Source organism: Chelon labrosus (assembly GCF_963514085.1).
Source record: "Chelon labrosus genome assembly, chromosome: 15".
In the NCBI taxonomy this organism is placed as follows: Eukaryota; Metazoa; Chordata; class Actinopteri; order Mugiliformes; family Mugilidae; genus Chelon; species Chelon labrosus.
Window position 1 is genome coordinate 6,397,979 of NC_140348.1, and position 21,453 is coordinate 6,419,431.

The 21,453-nt window shown below is 39.9% G+C and overlaps 2 protein-coding genes across 5 annotated transcripts; both read left to right on the forward strand.

Annotated features, from left to right (window-relative positions):
* Window positions 1-3,721: 3,721 nt before the first annotated feature.
* LOC311500124 (homeobox protein Hox-D4b-like) lies at window positions 3,722-5,407 on the forward strand (the record flags this gene model as incomplete). The annotated part of the gene is made up of 2 exons (XM_084561338.1): window positions 3,722-4,454; window positions 5,079-5,407. Exons 1-2 carry the CDS (start codon window positions 4,019-4,021, stop codon window positions 5,405-5,407), a joined length of 765 nt encoding a protein of 254 aa, XP_084417464.1. The 5' UTR covers window positions 3,722-4,018.
* A 3,040-nt stretch (window positions 5,408-8,447) lies between these two features.
* Window positions 8,448-12,814, forward strand: mtx2 (metaxin 2). 4 transcript variants are annotated; one of them, XR_014699478.1, is made up of 11 exons: window positions 8,448-8,620; window positions 9,713-9,760; window positions 9,849-9,895; window positions 10,058-10,130; window positions 10,406-10,482; window positions 10,635-10,727; window positions 10,813-10,851; window positions 10,940-11,065; window positions 11,298-11,374; window positions 11,823-12,231; window positions 12,547-12,814. XR_014699478.1 is itself a non-coding variant. In XM_084561370.1 (10 exons), exons 1-10 carry the CDS (start codon window positions 8,581-8,583, stop codon window positions 11,980-11,982), a joined length of 780 nt encoding a protein of 259 aa, XP_084417496.1. In that variant the 5' UTR covers window positions 8,448-8,580; the 3' UTR covers window positions 11,983-12,814. The 4 variants fall into 4 exon arrangements, 3 of the variants coding, with proteins under 3 accessions (XP_084417496.1, XP_084417497.1, XP_084417498.1); XM_084561370.1 differs by having other exon boundaries at window positions 11,823-12,814; XM_084561371.1 differs by lacking the exon at window positions 8,448-8,620 and adding an exon at window positions 8,893-9,321 and having other exon boundaries at window positions 11,823-12,813.
* Window positions 12,815-21,453: the final 8,639 nt, after the last annotated feature.

The following is a 21,453-nucleotide window of genomic DNA, read 5'->3' on the forward strand; positions in this document are numbered from 1 at the left end:
AGTTTTAGGTCAAAGTCCTTTTTTATTTTTTACCCAGGGCGTGGATTAATAGTTCACACTGAATAGATTTTAGACTTTCCCCATCTGCAGAAAGGTGCTGCAGTTCCATTACTCCAATCCATCTGTCTTGTTAGGGCTAAATGTTTGCCTGGGCTTTAAAACTCTTTTGTGTTTGGCTTTCCCACTGCTTAATGTGAAACCAATCAGGCTTTTCATAAAGTTTTGCTGTTCTTCTCACTCTGTGCAACGCAAGCTCTTGCCTTTACAACAAATGGTTCTGAGCAGTGTTTTCACCAACTGCTCATTCAACCAGACATGGGAATTTAGTACATGTAAACAGCAAGAGTGAGCGCCAGAGCACAGAAAATTGCCTGAGGCGGAAAACGGAGACAGAAACTCTCTGTGGCATCCCACCAAAGTAATGTAAATGTCAGCAAGATTCAAAATAATACATGTATAAATAAAGACGTGTGGGAATGGAAAAATATCAGGATAGTGCTGCCTTTAACAGAGCATTGATACAGGATTCAAATATATACTTTAAACTATTTGAAGTGACGATATTCAAGCTGCATATGTGATAACAACTAATGGAGCCATCTGCAGCTTAAATTCAAACATCCCTAACTTGTGCTTGCAGTGCAGAAAACAACAGATGCCATGTTGTAAACATTAACAGGAACCGTGGAGCTTCATTAACACATTACGGCAGAATGTAAATAAGATGTTCTCTGGAGCACAGTGATCCTTACTTTAGTCCAAATTTGAGGCCCAGGCCAAGTTCAGGACTGACCATGAGTCACTATTTTAATGCCAGTCACGTTTGCACTGCGGCTGATGTTAACAAGCAACTTTGGCAGGTGACCAACAGTCCTTTGGCAGCTGTATCCTCAAAACTCTATGGAGGTGTAAGAGAGATGGGCCCACATCTGAAAGGCTGTAAAAGAGTTTCCTGGTTGGTATCAAATGCTTAAATAAAAATGTACAAGATTTTCTTCAACCATTTGAGGCTGTCAGGAATTAACGTAAACAGATTTCTTCTATTTATTAAAACAAGTCAATAATTTCTTAGTTTTTACATTTTTCAATGCCCTATTAGCCATTAAGGAGCTTAAAACTCACTGAATGAGCAACATGTGCATCGTTTCTAAAATTGCCCCTGGCAGCCCTGTCCTGATTTCTTTTCAAGGAAAGGGCCCAAACATCAATATTTCCAAGTATCTCTGACACCAAATGAGACACTGATGCTATAGTTATTTCTTAGGTCTTGTTACTTCATGTGCCCAATACAGCCAACTTTTAGCTCCCTTTCCAGTAGAAGATGAACTACCCCTCCTGCTATTTTGTTCTGTAAATCCTTATCCCACTGTGCTGCAAGACAGATTTCACAAACCTGATATCTACAATGTCCACAGCACACCATGGCTGCCGGTGTTCTACATGACAACCTTACTGGTAATTACACATATGTATCAAAATTAATGTTGTATGCCCTATAATGAGTTATTGATGTCAAAAGCTGTATGCCATTAATGGTTTCAATAAATTACACAATGACAGTGAACAACAGAAACATGCACATCTTAAAAATGAAGGGATTGCCTGAATAGTGATTTTAAGTACTGCAGTTGTTTTTAGGCAATACATCAGTCTTCAAAAAAGAAAAAAGGAAAAAAGTCTTTGAGTGAGAACATATGAGTGTAAATCTCTGTCAGCAACAAAAGAAGTCATCAGCGGCCAGCCGTGAAGTGAACCTTCGCCTATATATACCCTGTAGAACCGAATGTGTGTGGAGCTGCCTCAGTCACAGATTGGGTTCTAGGGGAGTCTATGGGTGATGACTAACCATCAATCAAAATCCAAGGCAGGGAAGGAGAAAAAAAAACAGATGACTGTACTGTGCTTTTGCTTTGGAACACATCCTTTATCTCTTTTATATATTCTAAAATCCCACATATTCTGACATTGGAAGATTTGTTTGACATTTGTGTGCACAGCATAGCTTCAGTTAAGCTGTCATGTTTTTTTTTTTTTTGGGGGGGGGGGGGGGGGGGTACAAACCACATTCAGGGTGATGCTTTGCTCATGCTGCCTTTCACAGTTTAAAATATTACACCGCCACTGGATCTAATTCCCTAAAGTCTGCTCAGTTAAGTCTTGCTTAAGATGTCAAAATGTCAGATTGTCTGCAGCATCCCAACACAACAGTTTAATCTTTTGTGCTGTTTATACCCATGAGTACCAGCTTGTAATCCTGATAAAGATCAAAACGACAAGTGCTGTTTGCCACCCTGGTGACAGCATTTCTGCAGCCCATTCATAAGGATATTTACTGTGGTTGTAATTCCGTGTGCAAAATAATGTCTTATCTTAGCTGCAGTGATAACATCACTAATTGCCTGATTATAACTGAAGCTTTAAACAGTCTGAGGGTAAAAACAGAAGAAAAGTCATGTTCTTTTATATCCAGTTAATGATGTAAAGAACCACGTCCAAATAAAGTATAAATGCACCATGAATAATTATTTTCTTGTCATATGTAAAAAAAGATTTGTGATACAACTAAAAAAAAAAATGCAGAATTAGTTTTAAGTGACCGAAAAGCACGATTTAGCCACTTTATTCCCTATCTGGAAGCTTATCATTCATATTTATTATGAACTGTTAAAACGAATGACTCATTAGATCAGATTGATTAAACCCATATACTCATTAGCTCACTTGTAATCAGCCATGCCAGAACCGTCATACCCATTACACCCTTTAGATGAGCTCCTTTAATGTCGCAGCCAGGCAAAAACCTTTTCTTCCTCTCCTCTTTATGGGAGTATTTTATTCCAGTATATAGGCATAAGTAATGTTACATCGCAAGAGGTTATTAAGAGGTTTTGGCTGCGCATCAGACCTTCCTTATCCGAAGAGAGCAGCTGCAGCCAAAGAAGAAATCCTCATGAAATCGAGCAGGATATAAAACGGATTTATGGTAGATTCCCAAGTGCAAATGTTTAAGACCTTTTGTGATTTAGCATTTAGAGCAGAAGTGTTAATCTTAGTAAAAAAAATAATAATAATAATAAAAAAAATCCACTTCGCATGGGGTATCAGCATCCTCATTGTGTGACTTTATCTTCGTGTGAGGTTTTCAATTTAGCATATTCCCACTTATCTCTTTCACTATTTCGATTTTGCATCCAGCTTCATTTATCCAGCCCTGTCGAATTTTCTCTCGTTCAGCTTGCTTCAGCATCATTTTTTTTAAGCCATGCATTTTTTATCTCCTTTAAAAGCCGACTTGATGGCGGAGAGCGGGACACCTCGGCCTGACCCCTGCCTATAACAAAGCCAACTACTAGTCACTGTCTGGGAACCTTTTATCCCATTCTTTTATTTGGCCTTTCTGACCGGCCACGTTTTGTTGTGCGTCCTTTGACTGGCCACAAGGCCAAATATGGCCCCGAAGTCCCTCAATATGGAGGAGATTAATTTTTCAGCTCCAGCCATCTGCGGGGCTAAAAGTCAGTCAGCTAAAAGTCATAAATCTACTATCCGTGCGTTTCAGTAGGTGCTATGTGGGGTGGATGAGATAGATAGATAGATAGATAGATAGATAGATAGATAGATAGATGATAGATGATAGATAGATAGATAGATAGAGCCACACATCCATAGATCGATATATAAAATAGAGACTATTTCAATAAAACTTCAGGAACGATGTATGGATTCTTACGATTATTTTCAGTGTCCACAAGTGTCTAATCGCAGCCATTTTCACAGCCAGCAAATCTTCATTAGTCTATAATGAACATTTTTTTCCTCCAAATTATCCCATTACGTCTGACATAAACAACCCAAAGTGTTGCCTCTCATTGGCTGGCCGTAGGGTCACGTGGCCCGCGCGGCCGTCCGTCTATTTGACAGCCGCAGGATGGCTTGATGCCAGAGGGGGAAAAGAGACAGAGAGAGGGGAGAGAAAGAAAAATTAGTATTCTCCTACCAGCCTTGCTATAAATCAATCATGGAGTCCTACGTGGTGAGCTGTAAATATGCTGAGCCGCAGTTCCCGCCTTGTGAAGAAGATTACAGTAATTTTAGTGACCAAGGGGGGTATTACAACAACCCCCAGGACAGTGGCAGTTACGGAGGGGGCTACCAGGCCATGCAGCCCCCTCCACCTCCATACACACCACAACAAACCGGCTATCAACACTCTTTGCAGGGGCATCACCGGGAGGATGGAGAGGAGCACCCGCAGATCCAAGGTGGCACCTACCCGATCTACAGAGACACAGTCGCACCCAGTAAGGACAAGTTCCCGATGGGTGACCTGCAGTGCCAGGCCTGGATGACCTGTGCAAAGCCCGCTCAGGTGCAGAGGAAAACGGCCTGCCAGGGCAAAGACAAGCCGCCTATTGTTGTCTACCCGTGGATGAAGAAAGTGCACGTCGCTCAAGGTGAGAAAGCCTGAAGATTTAAATCTGTCCATCTCTGCTCCACACACCCCATTTCATTTCTCTCTCATTCCAGTCAGTCTAATTCCAGTGTTTATGTGTTTATCTGCCAGGCGCACTCTCTTTCGTTCTTTCTTTGCATTTTGTCCATTTGTGAGCACCGCTTTTTTTGTTGTCGAGTTATTTACGATCTCAGTGAGAGTCAGCCTGCAGAATTACAACCCCTATAAAGTTTTATGGCCCTGCCACAGCGTGTCTGCATGTGAATGTGTGTGTGAGTGCGCGTCTTTGTGTATGAGTGTATGCGTGAATTGTATGTTTCGTGTGTGTAACACTGCAGCCGAACAAAAGTTAAAAGTAAAATGGTTTCTTGGACGTTTTCCCAGTCAACCACAGAGGAAGATTAACTTAAGAAAATGCCACATGATAATGTTTAACTGCGACTTAAATGGGTGGACTATAAGGCTAATTTCTTTTTTCTTAAATTAATGTTGGCCTAGGTGCTTTTTTGTATACAGTAATAGACCAAACACTAATAGTCAGAATGGAAAATAAAATTAGCAAAATAAAATAGAGGTTAAATGCGAATAAAAACTGACGGCTTTGATCCTGTCTTTATTTCTACAGTTAATCCTAATCACGTGGGTCCGGAGCCAAAGCGGTTGCGCACGGCCTACACGCGACAGCAGGTCTTGGAGCTCGAGAAGGAGTTCCACTTCAGCCGCTACCTGACGCGCCGGCGCCGCGTCGAGGTGGCTCACACCCTCTGCCTGTCCGAACGGCAGGTGAAGGTGTGGTTCCAGAACCGGCGCATGCGCTGGAAGAAGGACAACAAGCTGCCGAACACCAAAGGAAGGAGCAAAAACAAGAAAGTAACGGACAACAACAACAACAACAGCAGCAACAGCAGCAGCAGCAGCAGCAACGACAACGTGAAGACGGTGATAACGGTTTGAAAACAGAATGTACAGGAGCAGAGGTTGGCAGCCAAGTTAGCACCTTCACTCTCCGAAACGGATCCTGGGGTGACTGCAGTCCTGAAACTATTCTGCTTTAAAACACCCACAAACAGCTTTATCAATTCGTCAATGTATTTTGCTTTATATTTACTTTAAAGCTTTGAAATATTTCTGTCATATAGTCTAGAGGTTGCATCCAATTTTTAGTCTGATATTTAATTCATTATTGAATGTTTTTTAGTCGAAGAGTTGCAGGTGGTCTGACATCTTCTTTTGGTGCAATTGGGGAATTTTTTCATATTTAGACATCCGACATGAAAGGCGTAAAAGCATGGCGCCTGATTTGCAGTGCCAAACTCTCCCAAATGGACGAGGAGAGAGTGTGTCTTTTGAAGAAAACAGGGTTTTTATTTTTACAGGGTAAACATAATACAGGGTTTTATAATAGCTAAAATTAAATAGCCTAATTTATGAATATGCACATGACCAAAATTTTCCACAAACGGGCGCTTAAAGGGCAAATAAAACAGAAAAAAAAAATGCAAATAGCTGGGCAAATAATGTTTTCGCTTTTATTTTGTACATAGGGGAGCATCCATGAACAACACACATTTGTTAGGAGAGTAGCCATATTGTGCACATTTTTTCCTTTAATCGCAGATAGGTGAAGACATTTTATTTAGGGTGAAAGTCATGCTTTTATAGGTACGAAAAAATATCAACCAAATTGGAGTTGCAGGTTTTAAATGCAATGCACAACATTGACTGTAAATCCAGCTTGTTTTCTCAGGGTTACAGGGTTTTACGAGAAGAACTTTCTGAAACGTTTGTTGTTTGGTTCAGCACCGAGAGGATTAAACTAGCCTCCCATAATGATGCATAGAAATATCTTCTCTCTTTGATTCCAGTTCAATATGCTATTGATATCTATTATAGCCTTCGCCAGTACTTATGTTTCATTTGTATTATTTAGAGGCATATTCTATTCTTTGTAGCAAGTATCATCTTTGTTCTTTTGTATGTGTCCATTTTTGAAGAGAGAAACTCTTCCTGTAAGAATTTTATATGTGGAAATGTTTTGATAAAATAGCTGAGAAAAAATTAAAAAATGTTTCAAAAGGAAAAACTGAATATCTGTGTGAATATTTTGTGGCCGTATTTAAACCGAGATTAGAGACAGTTTTTGTGGAAAGTTGAAGGAGTTAGGAGCGAGGAGGTCAACGGAAATGACGTAATTACTCCGAGCACGGTTTATGAATGAAATACATATTCAGAATATTCATATTCGGCCGAAGGAAAGAATCTCCTTTCGCTATCAATATGTGTTGAAAATAATTCATTTTAACATACAATTTACACCATCTTTAGGCCACTGTCATCATTTAACGGTACGTCAAACCAGCCGAGGTGAGCCAAGACAAATATGTTGTGCGTCAAGGATCAGCGGAGGAGCTTTTAAAATACGAGGACTTTCCCCCGTGGGTGGATTAAAATTGTGTGCGCGATCCTTACGGGTTTTAATCATTGCAGAAATTATGATTAGGACGTGTTCTTTGGAGGCTTAAAATTAAGCAGAAACCCTGCGGTTACAATATTTATAATTCGAGGAATGTTTTTCTCTGAAGTTACTAAGATGTAACATGTTAAAACCTGATATGAATATGAATTACTGGGCTTAAATAGTGTCTAAGGGGAAGTTCTGCAAATTCAAACATCTCAGACTCACACTGAATGGCATACATGGTTTGTGGCTTGTGTGGTTTTTACGCGTTGTTTACGCATGGCGCGTCAATATGAAATATAAGCAACTAGGCTCTCCGTCTTTGTCAGTGTGTGTGTAAATATACATGAGAGTATTCAGTCATATTTAATAGAACCGTCAACCAAAAATCTAGTCAACATAAAATAAGTCATTACATTGGACCCGACTTCATTTTAGGTTTAGGTTTTGTTAAGAGAGTGGTTGTGGCCAGTCCGCAGGAAATCAATGTAAAAGTCGGAGTAAAAGGAAACGAGCGCTGGGAGACATTAATTGGTGGTATCCGGTGGAGACTCGGTTTCACGGGCAGGAAAAAGCACAACAAGGCTGACACAGAGCAGCCTATAATCTCTATTAAATGAAGGGGCTCCACCTCAAAGCTGCCGAGACATAAGCTCAAATGTTCAGTCAGAAACGAAATGTATCTCAAGTTCTTTGAGAAATAAATCGCCTAAATACAAAAGTGATTCTGGAATTTAATATCTGACCCCAATCGGTACTTGAATATAGCCTTCATGAACATAAATTGGATAAATAGTTCAAGTATGCATTTTAGTGTTTATGAGTGTCATTTAAACTAAACAGTCAATATTAAGATGGAAACCAGTTCATTTTTTTGTACACGTACGCGTGTTTGTACTTGGTGGACGTTATACAGGCTACCGTTTATCACACCAACCTGCCTTTTGTCCAGTCTGACTGTGATGAAGCAGGAATGCCCCCCACTGGTTGCACTCAGTACTGCACCCTGAAAGAGAACAATACATACACCGATCAGCCACAACATTAAAACCACCATCTTATTATTGTGTTGGTCTTCCCTGTGCCTCCGAAACAAGTTTGACTCATCAGAGAATGGACTTGGTAGATTGGTAAGATCACTTTGAAATGTTCTCAATTTTGGAAGGGAAAAAATAAATAACTGCAGCAATGACATTTTGTGATTATTTGTACAGTGCTCTGTAACATAATGAAACAAAATGAAAAGAAACACAAAATTAGAGTAGCAGAAGTAATGCACACAATTATGCAAACAAAATCGAAATTAAATGTAATAATTTCCAGTTGCTGAAATGGAAAAGTGTCTATTCTATTATAGGGCTAATGCACTGCATCCTATCCCCATCATATACTGCGTACTCAATGTACTTACTTATAGAATACTATATTAAGTATATTAAGACAGAATTGACAGTTAGATATGTCACATACATAGCTTCTAAAATACTGACTCGGGCGTAAAGTGGAACCTAAAGTCAGTGTAACATTTTCCACTACGGAACGTAATCAGCGACGGACCGGTCGGTGACTGCAGAACAAACACTTGCCCTTAAACTGCATGCAGTGCCATTGACCTTATCTCTCGCCAGAATTATTATTACAGTTACAAAAATAGCATTACATAAACAGTATGTCTCTTGCGGCAGAGGCGTTCGTGTCGCAGATGGCAGGTAACGTGTTGACTTTGCACAGAGCTTCTGTTATTAATTATCAAGCTAACTAAAGCCAGCTAGCTAGCACCTGCTAACGTTTACAGTAATGTAGCGTTTCCCCTAGATAAGTTACTTACATATAAGTGACCGCCGCCGTTTAACGTAGCAGGACAGCTCAGCTATAACTGTAATGTCAGCGGTCTTTGTCCAGCTTTTGTTTGCTCGCTAAAGAAAGGCTAGTTTGGCAGGGCATCCCTGATGCTAGGCTGTCATTTTACGTGTCCCGGACGGCTATCCGAGTGTTTCACGGACAGTTGGATTTTAACGTAAATAGCGTCGTTATTCATTTTTAATAATTAAAATATTAACAGGGGGAAAGAAGGCAAGTTTAAGCGGGAACAGTTCAGACGGGGACACGTAGAATGACAGCCTTGTTTCGAGGTACAAAGTCGCAACCTGTTCCAATGAAGTGTGGCTAAATTATATTATTAAAGATCCAAGATGGCGAATAACGAGCGCTGCTCGGCAACTTCCGCTTAGAGAGGCCACTAGAGGCAGGAAGCAGTATTGCAGTAATAGTATGTAGAGTAGTCCAATAGCATGCTGTAATATACTTTCAACCACTAGAGGAAGCAGTGAGCTTAGTCACCCCAGCAGCGCTGCAACTGAGGGGAGAAGAGATGCGGTGCCATTTTGGATCCTTTGCAAGTAGCTTAGAAGTAAAGAGTTTAACCCTTGTATATAAGTCAATAGTTTAACCGCTTTCCAGTCAGTCGTTTTGTTGCTAAAGTCACTAAATGCGAATCTCCATGAATTGTTGCTGCGACTTTAACCTGTACCCAGAAGGTTTCATATTTTCAGTATTTTAACAATGGTTAACTTAATTAAGACCAAATGACTGAAATATTCCGTCGCTAAGACGAAGTTAAACATGATGTAATGCAGTATGATCATGTCTGTTAGCACACAGATCACAGTTAAGGTGATTTAATTTATATATATTTCACAGTCAAATTGAATGATGCAATGAATGCAAATTCTTCATACTTATCAGTTTATAATTATGTGTGTAAATGTGTATTCATGCACGCTCGTTTTTGACTCTGGCAGCTGCTGAGCCTTGGCCTGAAAATGCAACCTTGTACCAACCACTGAGGGGTAAGTCAGGGAAATGGACAGATGATATGGATTCTCACTACGATTACCAAGTATTATAAATGTAATTGACATTACTTACATTTTACAGAGGATCAGATTCTGCTGTCAGACTGCGCGTCATCTCTTGCTGTTCAGGTGAAGCTCTTCTTCTCTGTCTTCTCAGCATATGTGCGGATGTTTGGTCTTACATGCATCTCCATCTCTGTGAATCTGATAAATATTGAACAGATTTAACACTGTCACACTATTTAATTGCTTCAAAATTAATTGAGCCTGTCTTGCCTCTCTCCTGTGCAGGCCTACCTCAAAATGTGTGGACTACCGGTGCAGGTGGTGTGCAGAGCAAATGCTGAATACATGTCACCTTCTGGTTAGTAAACATGCTGCTACAGAGGCTACTTTTGTATTGTCAGATCCCAGCACTGATGCAGCCTTTGTCTTTCAAATTCCAACCCAGTAGTTTGGATTCACAAGTGATGAAGATGTTTCTAGATGAATTAACTCTTATTACTCATAGGCTACAATAATATAACTATTCAACTTGTCTTTTATCTGAAATTCATGGATAAGACTTAGCTCTGTGTGGTTGTAGATGTGAAAGTAATTATCTTTAATCGTCTAATAATGCTGTTTTTCTCTTTATAGGTAAAATTCCTTTTATCCATGTAGGCAACCAGGTGGTGTCAGAACTAGGACCAATAGTGCAATTCACCAAAGCTAAGGTAACTATATCACAGCTTGATTAGTGCTCACAGACACTTTTATCTTGGGAGGGTTGTGTCATTTTCTGGTGGTGTTATACATATAGTTTAATACTCTTGATGAGAGGGAAGTTACATTTTTCTCTGTCTTCCTTTGTTTTCTGTCTTCCCAGGGTCATTCTCTGAGTGATGGCTTAGATGACGTTCAGAGAGCTGAAATGAAGGCGTACATGGAGCTGGTCAACAACATGCTGCTCACTGCTGAGGTACAAACACATGTAACAGTGTATACGACTGTTAGAGTTTCCTGATACTATCTTCTCACTCCTGCGTCCTTTACTTTCTCTGTAGTTGTACATCCAGTGGTGTGACTCAGCTACAGCTGCAGAGGTGTGTGCACTTGTCTCCATATTTTTAAAAACAGCTTTGTCATTGTACTCATCATGTCCCTTTAATTGTATCTATGTATTTTGTGTAGATCTCTCGTCCCAGATATAGCAGTCCGTACTCTTGGCCTCTCAGTAACATCCTCGCATATCAGAAGCAGTGGGAGGTACGCAGGAAGATGAATGCCATTGGTTGGGGAGGAAAAACGCTGGAGCAGGTTAGTAACCACCTGGCAAGGAATGTTTGATATTTTACTAGTTCTTTAGTTTGCATATGTCTCATTTTTTATTTATTTATTTATTTATTTTTTAATAATGAAGTGGTTCATCACAAAATTTCCATAACTGTTTTCCTTGTATATAGGACAAATAAATAAGACATGTTGTTTCTATTTGATTGCATAAGTCAGACTTTCCACCTCAATGCTTCTCTTCTTTTATGTGTTTTAGGTTTATGAAGATGTGAGTCAGTGCTGCCAGGCTCTGTCTCAGAGGCTGGGAACACAGCCATACTTCTTTAACAAACAGTATGTATTGCATCTTCATGTGTCTATGTGAGGCTGTTGAGTTGATAGCAGCTGAATAACAAAGCAGCAATAGAGTGGTGATGTAATTCAACATTATGCATCCCTGGAGATTATGCTGTATATGCTGGTATAGAGCCAAAAAACCCCCAAAACAAATAAGACCGACAGCTTCTTCTTGAGCACCACCTTGTGGTGTCATACTGTCATGACCTATCAGATATATCTGAAAACCACTTTCCGTTCCTCCTAAGAATATTTAATATTTGTGTCTAAAACATGTTTAATCTGTAAATACAGTTAATGGGTTTTGTGATTAAGTACTTGCCACTTAGGTCAAAAATCAGTCTTGGCCTGCCGCATAACTACGATTATAGTACACATATTTAATCAATCGGTTTATTTCAGTAGTACATTATACTGAGTGTGTGTATATCTGTGTGTGTCCCAGGCCTACAGAGCTGGATGCGTTGGTGTTTGGTCACCTCTTCACTATACTGACCACCAGACTGACCAGCACTGAGCTGGCAGAGAGGATAAAGAGCTACAGCAACCTGCTGTCCTTCTGTAGACGCATCGAACAGAGCTACTTTGAAGACAAGAGCGTTTGAAGGACTGAAAATAACCTCTCTCTCAGTGTATTGTCTCATCTTGTACATTCTGTCATTCCCCTGACTCTAGCACTGAGAAGCTAAAAACTGATCATATTACTGATTATTTTTATTTTCTCCCTTTTTGCTTCCTGCTTGTATATTGTTGCATACAGCTTCTCCAAAGCAGACAGTTCTTTTAAGAATCAATGTGAGTCAACTGCATATAAATAAATGCACCAGAATGGGAGTGATTTACTATAACACCAGGTATGTCCAGCACTAAAATATTCTAATCACAGTATCATTCTTAAGGGTATTTGTGCAATCTAAAAGAATGCATGTAACACATTTCTCAGAGTAATTGTGAGGACAAATGCCACATTCTTGTCAGTCTAATCATCTGAACTGCTAACAAATGTGGTTCTAGTATTGTGGGAATTAAATGTTGCAGGGTGAACACTTGCTGAAATGGGGGTATATACTTATTTATTTACACTTTGGTTTTCCCTTTTTTGCACTTGGTTCCACAGTGTGTGCTGTCTACTTTTACGTGTATCATTGAGTATTTCCAATCACCCACAGACTTGAACGACTCGGTATGGCTTTCACAGCTGTGTGACATGACAGCCTTTCAAGAGGCACAACTCCTCTTGACCTGGGTTTGAGGTCAGATGGCTCACTGCGTTTTTGCAAAATCCAGATCTTGATTCTGTTTTGTACAACAAAACAAAACACATGGACATAATGATTAAGAGGATGTGATATATTCCTTAGTTCTTCTGCATTGTGTGTGTGAATGGAAAGTGCTTACATAATAAAAGACCTTCCGCTCAATACAATTAATTTAATTTTTATTAACTTTGTAATGTTTTAGCCTTGATCTACTGGCATGGATTAATCACTGATGTTCCTAAAACACATTTCTTTGATATACATTAATATTTCAATAACTCAAAATGCTCAAAATAATACCATTTTGAGTGTCTGATAAATACCAGGATCCATACACAGTTTTTTGGCCTCTGGTTTTCATACAAGCTCAATGTGATCACCTTTGATTGCCCTCCACTTGAACAGGTTGTGTTCGTGCCAGACGGAGCGAGTGTCTGTCTTCCAGGTTTCCTGTGAGGTCACGGTTTGACCCTTGAACTTCCAGGAGCCGTGACATCATGAGTGATGACCTGCAATGTCCAAATGCTGCATAATCGGAGGTCATCAGCCAGACAGCAGACGGAGAAATAAACAGAAAAAGTAGAGTCAAGTCCGCAGACATACAGGGATGCTGCAGCCTATTAAAAACCACATGCATTATATTTAGTTATTAATTTTAACCCTCAAAATAGAGCGTAAAACACTGACATTATACCAGGTCTGAGTAAAGTGCATCACATTGTCAGTCCACTTTTGTGTATTGTTCCTATTTTGAAAGACAATGAGTCACACACTGTTTCCTATTGTTAATGTACTGTAGCTACAATGTGTTCAGTTTCCAACAATGTAAGCATGATGACTTACTGTACTTCTCCAGTCTGCATTTTACAGCATCGGATATTCCCAAAGGGAGAAATGCATCACAGAAATGGTAGAGAAATATAAATGCTTATTTTGACTCTGTCCTGCACTTTCGTGATTGGAAGTTTTAAAATCTATGGTTTTTCCAGACTGTTGAGTGGCCATGTAGAGGGCCTAAATACCTAACAACATGAGTGGACTATGAGCATAGAGTGCTAGTCAAACCAGATGAGCACAGTCTTCTTGATTCTGTTCTCCTGCAGGGGCAGACTTCAGAAAGAACCTAGATATAAGATGATTACAAATTGTTCCATGATCCTCTGACCCTTCTGTTGTTTTATCATGTAACTATAGCAGCCCCCGCTTTGAACAGAGCCAGCTTCATTGCCCTTCATGCTGACTGCAAACTATTGTTTTAATAGACCTCTTACTGTTTTCAGAACTGTATTACCAACTGCAGTCACCAAGGCAACAGCCCTGGGGCCATTAGGGGGGCTGAAGGTTCCAGCCTCAATATACACTGTGGATAATTTAATTCACTGCAAATGCATTTTATGCAACTATTAGCATTGGTAAATAATATTATAAACTGAATTCGTGGATTTATAAGGCAAAAACTGCTTTCATCCTCTTAAGGATTGTGAACCTGCCCTTTGTGAAACTTTATGGAAAACCAGGACTTAGTTAAAATCTAGACGTATGCTTAATTGATCAGGCATAACATTATGATCACCTTCCTAATACTGTCTTGGTCTCTCCAAAACACTTGTGACTAATCAGAGAATGGACATGGGCCTTCTGAGGGTGTCCTGTGGTGTCTGGTAACAGCATGTTGTTAGTGGGGGTCTTTGGGTCCTATGGGTTGAGGGGAGGGGCCTCTGTGGATCATCCCACAGATACTTGATCAGTTTGGCATCTAGTGAATTTAGAGGCCAGGTCAACACCTTGTGCTGTTCTTCATATTTTTTTGAGTTGTTCTTAAAGCGTTTTTGAACATTGCGTTGCCACATGGTCAATGTTATTTACTTCTCCTGTCAGTGCTTTTAATGTTGTGGCTGATTCTTTAAGATTCCAACTAAGTTCATTCATTCATTCATCTTCTGTAACTGCTTGTCTTCTGGAGGGCCTTAAGGGGGCTGGAGCCTATCCCAGCTGTCACTGGGAGAGAGGCAGGGTACACCCAGCACACGTCACCAGTCTATCACAGTCCATCTATGTTAATAACATTTAATTTTAAACATTGCTCTGATGGAGACAGATTTACCTATAATTTGTAACGACAAATCTTGCCCAGAAGGGGGCAGCAAGAGGACAGAAAAGGATCTTGCTTCTGCAGAGGTTTGAAGGTTCACTGGTCAGCGTCTCATGGAGATTAGTGGCATAAATAAGGATTTAAGAAACACAATGAAACGTTTATTTAAAAAATATCGAATTGCTTTTCATTTCTGGAACAATTTGTGACAGTACTGGGACAGAGGCATTGATTAAAAAAATATTTCATGGGAATGGGAATAATATAGTGTTTGCGGTTCCTGAAAGTAAGAAACATATTTTTTTTATTTCTGCATGTAGAATCACTTTCACTCTGTTACATTTTATGAGATCATCTGTTGTCATGTGTGGGCTGTTTTGACTGCTAGCCACTCACCACCGTCACAGCTTGTTACACTGGTTATTATCTTCTTGAAGATTCTCGATGCATGACGGGACAAGTTAAAAAAAAACAACTAAATGATGGAATCGATAGAAGGAGGTTATTGATCCAGTAGGACAGCATTTATTTTCCATTGGAATAACATAGTCTGATGTGATAAAGACATGTGGAAAGTGTGTGCAAGATAAAATAAATTCTAGTGAATCATGATTTTAAAATAAGACTATTGTTAGTTCTGAAAAAGATGTAGACGTCGTTTACGTACTGTTCTGAGATCATTAGGGAATAAAAACAGAGGTCCCTATTAAGGCAGTAGGATAGGTGTGTAAGTATGTGTATGTGTGTGAGAGATTGGGTTTAAAAAGATATTAAATGATTATTTTATTGTTCACGGGTGTGAATATGCATTTGTATATGAGCTGAGATGTAAAGTGTCAGATTAGACAACATGTCTGGAGGCTGGTGATTACACAGTTTTGATTATCAGGGTGAGTCATGATACATAAGTTGGACTTTCTGAGAGAGAAAGAAAGGATTGTTACTCACTTTAATTGCATCCCTGTGTGGGTGAGCTGGTTTATGCATGGTGTATTTAATTCATTTATTATTATTTATTTTTTGTAAATTTGATAAAGCAAATGCAATACATTTCTCTGGTGCAGTGACCCAGTATATCCTTAATCTCATTCACGTAAACTGGATCAGCATGACTGCCCAGGTGCCACAGCAGAGCGCCCGTTTTAGTGATTTGGACGCCTCAGTCGGGCAGAGACTGAGCTGAGGGCCTCTGGGTCTGTGTGTGTCTGTGCTGCACACTCGCACATTAAGATTCTGTTTACATTTTTATGTGACAAAATCATACTGCCCTTGAAAAAAAAAAAATAATAATAATAATTTCACTGGGGTTAAGCGGCTGACTTTGCAAAATATGACGTGACACATTCGCTGTGATTTACCACCACGCTGCCAAGACTCTTTGCCATTTCAGCTCTGCAGGAAACCCTGCCCTTCTCTACTCGCGTTACACACACATGGCAGGAAAACCAAAACCATTTGCAGGCAGTTGTTTGCAGTGAACAGGAACATATAACTCTTTTTGGTGAAAGTTTGAATGCACTGGGGTAAGAAAAGACAATGGGCCAAGAAAATGATCAAAATTAACCATTTACACATTTCTGAAAATGAACAAGAGTTTTCCTGACAAGCTACCCCTTACCTACAGGCTGGATGTAAAGCAATTTTACATATGTTGTTTATTTCCTGTAAAGTTAAAGGAACAATTGCTTAGTTTATTTGTCATGAGGAGTTAAAAAAGTGAAGTTGTTTCTTTAGGAAAACTTTTCCAAAATCCAATGAAACAAATGAACAACTCTGATAGCAAGGTTATCTCTGTTTTGGACTGAGGCTTGACAACCACAATTACATTTTGGGTCTGAAAGATGTGGACATGCAGGAACACACAACTGAGTTACATGTGGTTTTATCCTCTGCCCTGTAATGAGCCCCAATCAGCCACAACATTAAAACCACTGACAGAAGAAGTAAATAACATTGACCATCTTGTGATAATTCAATGTTCTGCTGGGAAACTTTTGGACCTGGCATTCATGTGGATGTTACTTAGACATGTAGCACCCACCTAGACTAGACCAGGCACCCCCACCCCATAGCAATGACACTCCTTGATGACAGCAGCCATCCCCAACAGGATGCAGCCTGACACAGACACACACACAAAAACAGTTTAAGAACAACTCAAAAAACATGAAGAACAGCACAAGGTGTTGACCTGGCCTCCAAATTCACTAGATCCCAAACTGATCATGTATCTATGGGATGATCCTCAGAGGCCCCTCCCCTCAACCCATAGGACCCAAAGACCCCCACTAACAACATTCTGTTGTCAGACACCACAGGACACCCTCAGAAGGCCCATGTCCATTCTGTGATGAGTCACAAGTGTTTTGGAGGCACAAGACCTACACAATACCAGGTCATAATGTTATGCTTGATCGGTGTATGTCAGTCTCTTTACTTCAGTTTTGAGCATTCTCTTTTAGCTTGTCTTTTGTGAGAGTTTATGTAATTATGTTGATTCTGTGTGAAAAACAGTGGCAGGAAAAACTTGCAGTTGTTGAATTAGTTTGAAAAAAAAAAAATGGAAATTTTAAAACAAGAGAACACAGTTTGTTTCTCATCACCTGAATAGTCAGTATAAATATTCAGCAAATCAGCAAACTAACGAACAGGTAAAAACAGACGTTTGCACAAAATAATTATGAAGCAGCAAACTTTATACAACATGAACCCCGTGAACTGCAAGTAGGAAAAGCCGTACCTGTACTTTTCATACCCCGGATGTATAGGAGCAGTTTGTTATCGTCATCAGAGCAGAGGTGGAACAGCTCAAGGCTTCTATAAGACACCTGCATTATAGAAGGCCCATCTTTGCAAGTGTGCGAGGACAACTTGGTCGGTGAGAAAATGTTTTGTCGATCTGTGTGGAATAAAGAGATTAGCCACGTGTCGATAATCCTCCCCTCTTCTCACAGTCCCCTCACACTGACGCACACGCGCTAACTTTTCATGACTTTCTTCCCTCGTGATTTTGATGTCTCGTCTTATAGGCCTCGTTGTTTCTTGGGGTCGTGTTCATCCCCATCCTTCACAGTTCGTGCTGATAGTCAGAATTTGCGTGTTGAAAAAAAAAAACATAAGTCTGATTTGTCTCAGGCAAGGTTGCTGTTTACTCTAATCGGCTTAAACATTTCAAGGTTTCAGACTCTCATATTGTCCCACTTGTCTTACAGTAATACACAGTTTTACATACAGATCACCTTATATTTTGTTCTTATCCTGGTGGTATTGTAGGTTACATCCAATTTAAAATAAAGACTAAATGTTCTCTGTTCCCCAACTAGTGTGACTTCTTATGCCAGGCGTGTGAGGTAAAATAATGCATCTCTGATGTGCTCCTAACGTGGATTAGGCTTTTGTTTTGACAGTAATGTAGCAACTTGTTCAGTCAGGTGAAAGGAGGAGAAGGTACGTAGTGTTCATATTCATTCTCTGCATAATTAATGAGATTGCTGTATGTGCTCACTTACAAGTATATACATGTGCGTGTAGAAATTAGGAATAAAAAAACCACAAACATGTTGGATTTGAGCCCAGAGTCTTTGTTGGAAATCCTCCATCGTAGCTGAAGGGTTTCGTTCCAAATCACTTTAAATCCACTTTCTAAGTCATCTAATGATTTTCTGCCAATGTTTAAAACACTATAATGTTACTGCTTTTATACGTCAGCACTGATTTATGATGAATTTTGTGGTCACGACAGCAATTATTTTGGTTGTTTCAAAAAGGAATCCTGGTGCCGTTTAGAGTCAGTTTACATCTGCCTCTGGTTTACAGTACAATCAGTAACTGAGCTGCAGGGTCGGGCATGTAAACTGAGATGGAAGCGGCGTGTTTAGTCAAATACTGGCAGGAATAGGAGAGTTTGGAACACAACAAGTATACAGTTGACTGGCAGAGAAGTGGATTATGCAGAACTGGTGGTCATCACCGTGAAAGCTTGTCACTGTTGGAATTTATTGTAATTAGCCTCAACTTTTAGTGACGGACAAAACTGCAAACATTTTAATCCATGTGTTTCAATCCAACAGTTATTTGCTCTCAGTAAAGAATGCAAAACCATTTTTTAGCTCTAACTCCTTACCACGTGATGACTATTAACTGTTATTTTATCGGAATCAGATGGGGTTTTTTTTTTTTTTTTGGTTTGAGATGTAATCTTTGGCTTATTTAAGTTTCACAGCTTCTGGAAAAAGAGAGAATCGTAATCATAGGACAAGGAAACAACGCTGGTGCAAGCGAGTGGTTTTGCAGACTTGTTTTAATCATCATATGCACAACACTGTTATATACCGCACATTGCCAGCACACAAAAATATATTTTTCTTTCATGCAGTTATATGCAGTTATTTATCCACGGAGCAAGAATGCATTACATTGCCAGTGTAAACTCACATTTCATGTTTATATTGTCTTATCTTGCACGCAGCCTTCTTTTCGTGGAGCAACACCCACGAAACCCAAATTAGTCATCACAGTAATCACTAATCGGAACCACATGCACTCGCAGCACAGTTATTGTGCAAAGCGTGCTCCTCTGCATATTTTGCAACTGAGTGAGGATAGACAGACGAGGTGACTCTGGCATTTGCAATAAAGTTCTGATTCTGGACGAGACTTTTAAAGCATCCAGAAGTCTTGCCACATCCCTCCTTTACTCTAGCCACGGCCACAGAGAGTGCTCAAGATCATCTTGCGTCCCACGTTGGGAACTTGTCCTGGAAAACTATTTGTGCATTTATAGGAGCAGAGTCTTTACAGCTGAGGGAACTACATGGGATTCCCTCATTAGGGAATCACTGAAACACTGAAAGTTTTGTTAGTTATAGCGACACTGTGAAAAGCAGCAGTGTACATCAATGAACCCCTAACTTTGAGAACAATGGGCTGAAAAAAATGGTTTTCATCTTAGGGAACAGTTGAGAAAGCGACATAATTACACTCCTATGCATTCATCTTAGTAAACATGCTGCAACACTGCTAGCTAGCAGCACTGTGTGCTGTGGAGTTTCTGATTTGAGTAAAGACAGTTTATCTTCCAGTTCAACCACTGCATGGATGTAACAATAAAATGTGTATAATGCTTCTAAAGATTATTTCCAGGGTGAGAACTGCTGTCGTGATATCATGTGACAGTCAGCAAGCGAAATGTAATTCGATACATGTGCTGCTATGAAGACACTCAACAGAAACTTGCGTGTTTTCTATGATGGTTTACTCGGCTCTGAAACTTGATTTTAATATTAAACAGCAGCAGATGGCCTCCTCTGAAGGGAGGAAAACAAGCCTTGATATCTCCTGCTATGCCGAATGTGTGCAGGCATTAATAGGAACTACATTGAGGCGGAGGGGGAAAACTACAAGTTTGGCACAAATAATGAGAATAAAAAGAGTGAGGTATTTAACCCGGAGAGAAAGTGCTGGGTGTTCTCAGCGTGACATTTTCACACTCTGCTGTTTGTGTTTAAAGCAGTCGACAGAAGAAGGAAAGGTTTCAATCAAGAAACACACGGCTCTCGTGGAGAGAGAGCGAGTCATGCGAAGCCACATGTTTTAAATGTTAGTTAACATTGTTTAGCTGTAATTTGAGGTGTGTTTCATTTCCTGAAGCTGTCACTCTTTCTCCAGTGACCTCACTCTGAAGCGTACATGTGAGGCCCTTGACGACCATGGGGCTTAAACGGCCTCAGAGACCCCAACACCATGTAATCACGCACACACATGTGTGTGCTTTGAAATTTAATGATCATGTGAAACATAAAAAATGTGTGTGCCACACTACATGTATGTGTGCTCAGACTAAACACTGACCTACATTGCTATTTTTACTGATTAGAGGTTGTTCATAATGGGACCTATTAACATCAGACCTTAAACGCACACACAGGCACACATATACACTTCAGGACTGCATGAAAACCTCAGTTCCAGTCTGCAGAGAGCAGAACACACTCACCGGTGAAAGGCAGTGCCTGATACTGTCATCAGAGTTTTATTGAGAAGGTAAGTGTTTGCTTTTCATTTCATTTCCGTTACCTTTTATCTTGTCTCTCCCATTTATTTACCGGATACAGCAAGAAAAATGAAACATCCTACATTATGTCAGAGAGGCTCTGAGAGAGGAATTCAGGGATAAACAATTCAAAATGTGCTTTGTTGCTGAGTGTTTCACAACAGCACATTTCTTCCCTTGGCTGAAACAGTTTGTTTTTGCATGTGAATCATTATCTGGTCTTCTCTAGTGTTTGGTTTCTGGCTTTTGGTGAATGTATTAGGCTAAGCACGCAAATGTCAATGTTCAGTGTCCTGCAGTTGCATTACTGGAGTGCAGTCTTTGTGTTTTAGTGGTATGTGTTTGTTTTCCAACTGGCTATGTACAGCACAGCTGGATCAACAGTTTGCGTGTGTGTGTGAGAGAGAGATGTTTAGTGGAAACACAAGTGGTGAAAGTGGAAATGTGTGTGTCTGGGTGTGGAAGTATGTGTTTCTCATGTACTGTCATGTTCATGTTCTGAACACTGATGGGAGAGCGTTTTTTTAACCGAACATCTGTTTCATTTCTCATTTTTCCTCTCTTTCATTTCCTCCTCCTTCTCGCGTCTTCTGTAAGCATTATGCATTATGAGGCGTTGCTTTGTATTTCTGGTTCTACTTTGCCATGCTAAGTCATGCTATATGATTCCTTT

Coding starts and splice junctions, on each gene's coding strand:
- mtx2 (XM_084561370.1), top strand. CDS start 8,581: ATGTCTCTTGCGGCAGAGGCGTTCGTGTCGCAGATGGCAG. Junction 10,728..10,812: donor ACATGCTGCTCACTGCTGAG/GTACAAACACAT, acceptor CTTTCTCTGTAG/TTGTACATCCAGTGGTGTGA. Junction 10,852..10,939: donor ACTCAGCTACAGCTGCAGAG/GTGTGTGCACTT, acceptor TATTTTGTGTAG/ATCTCTCGTCCCAGATATAG.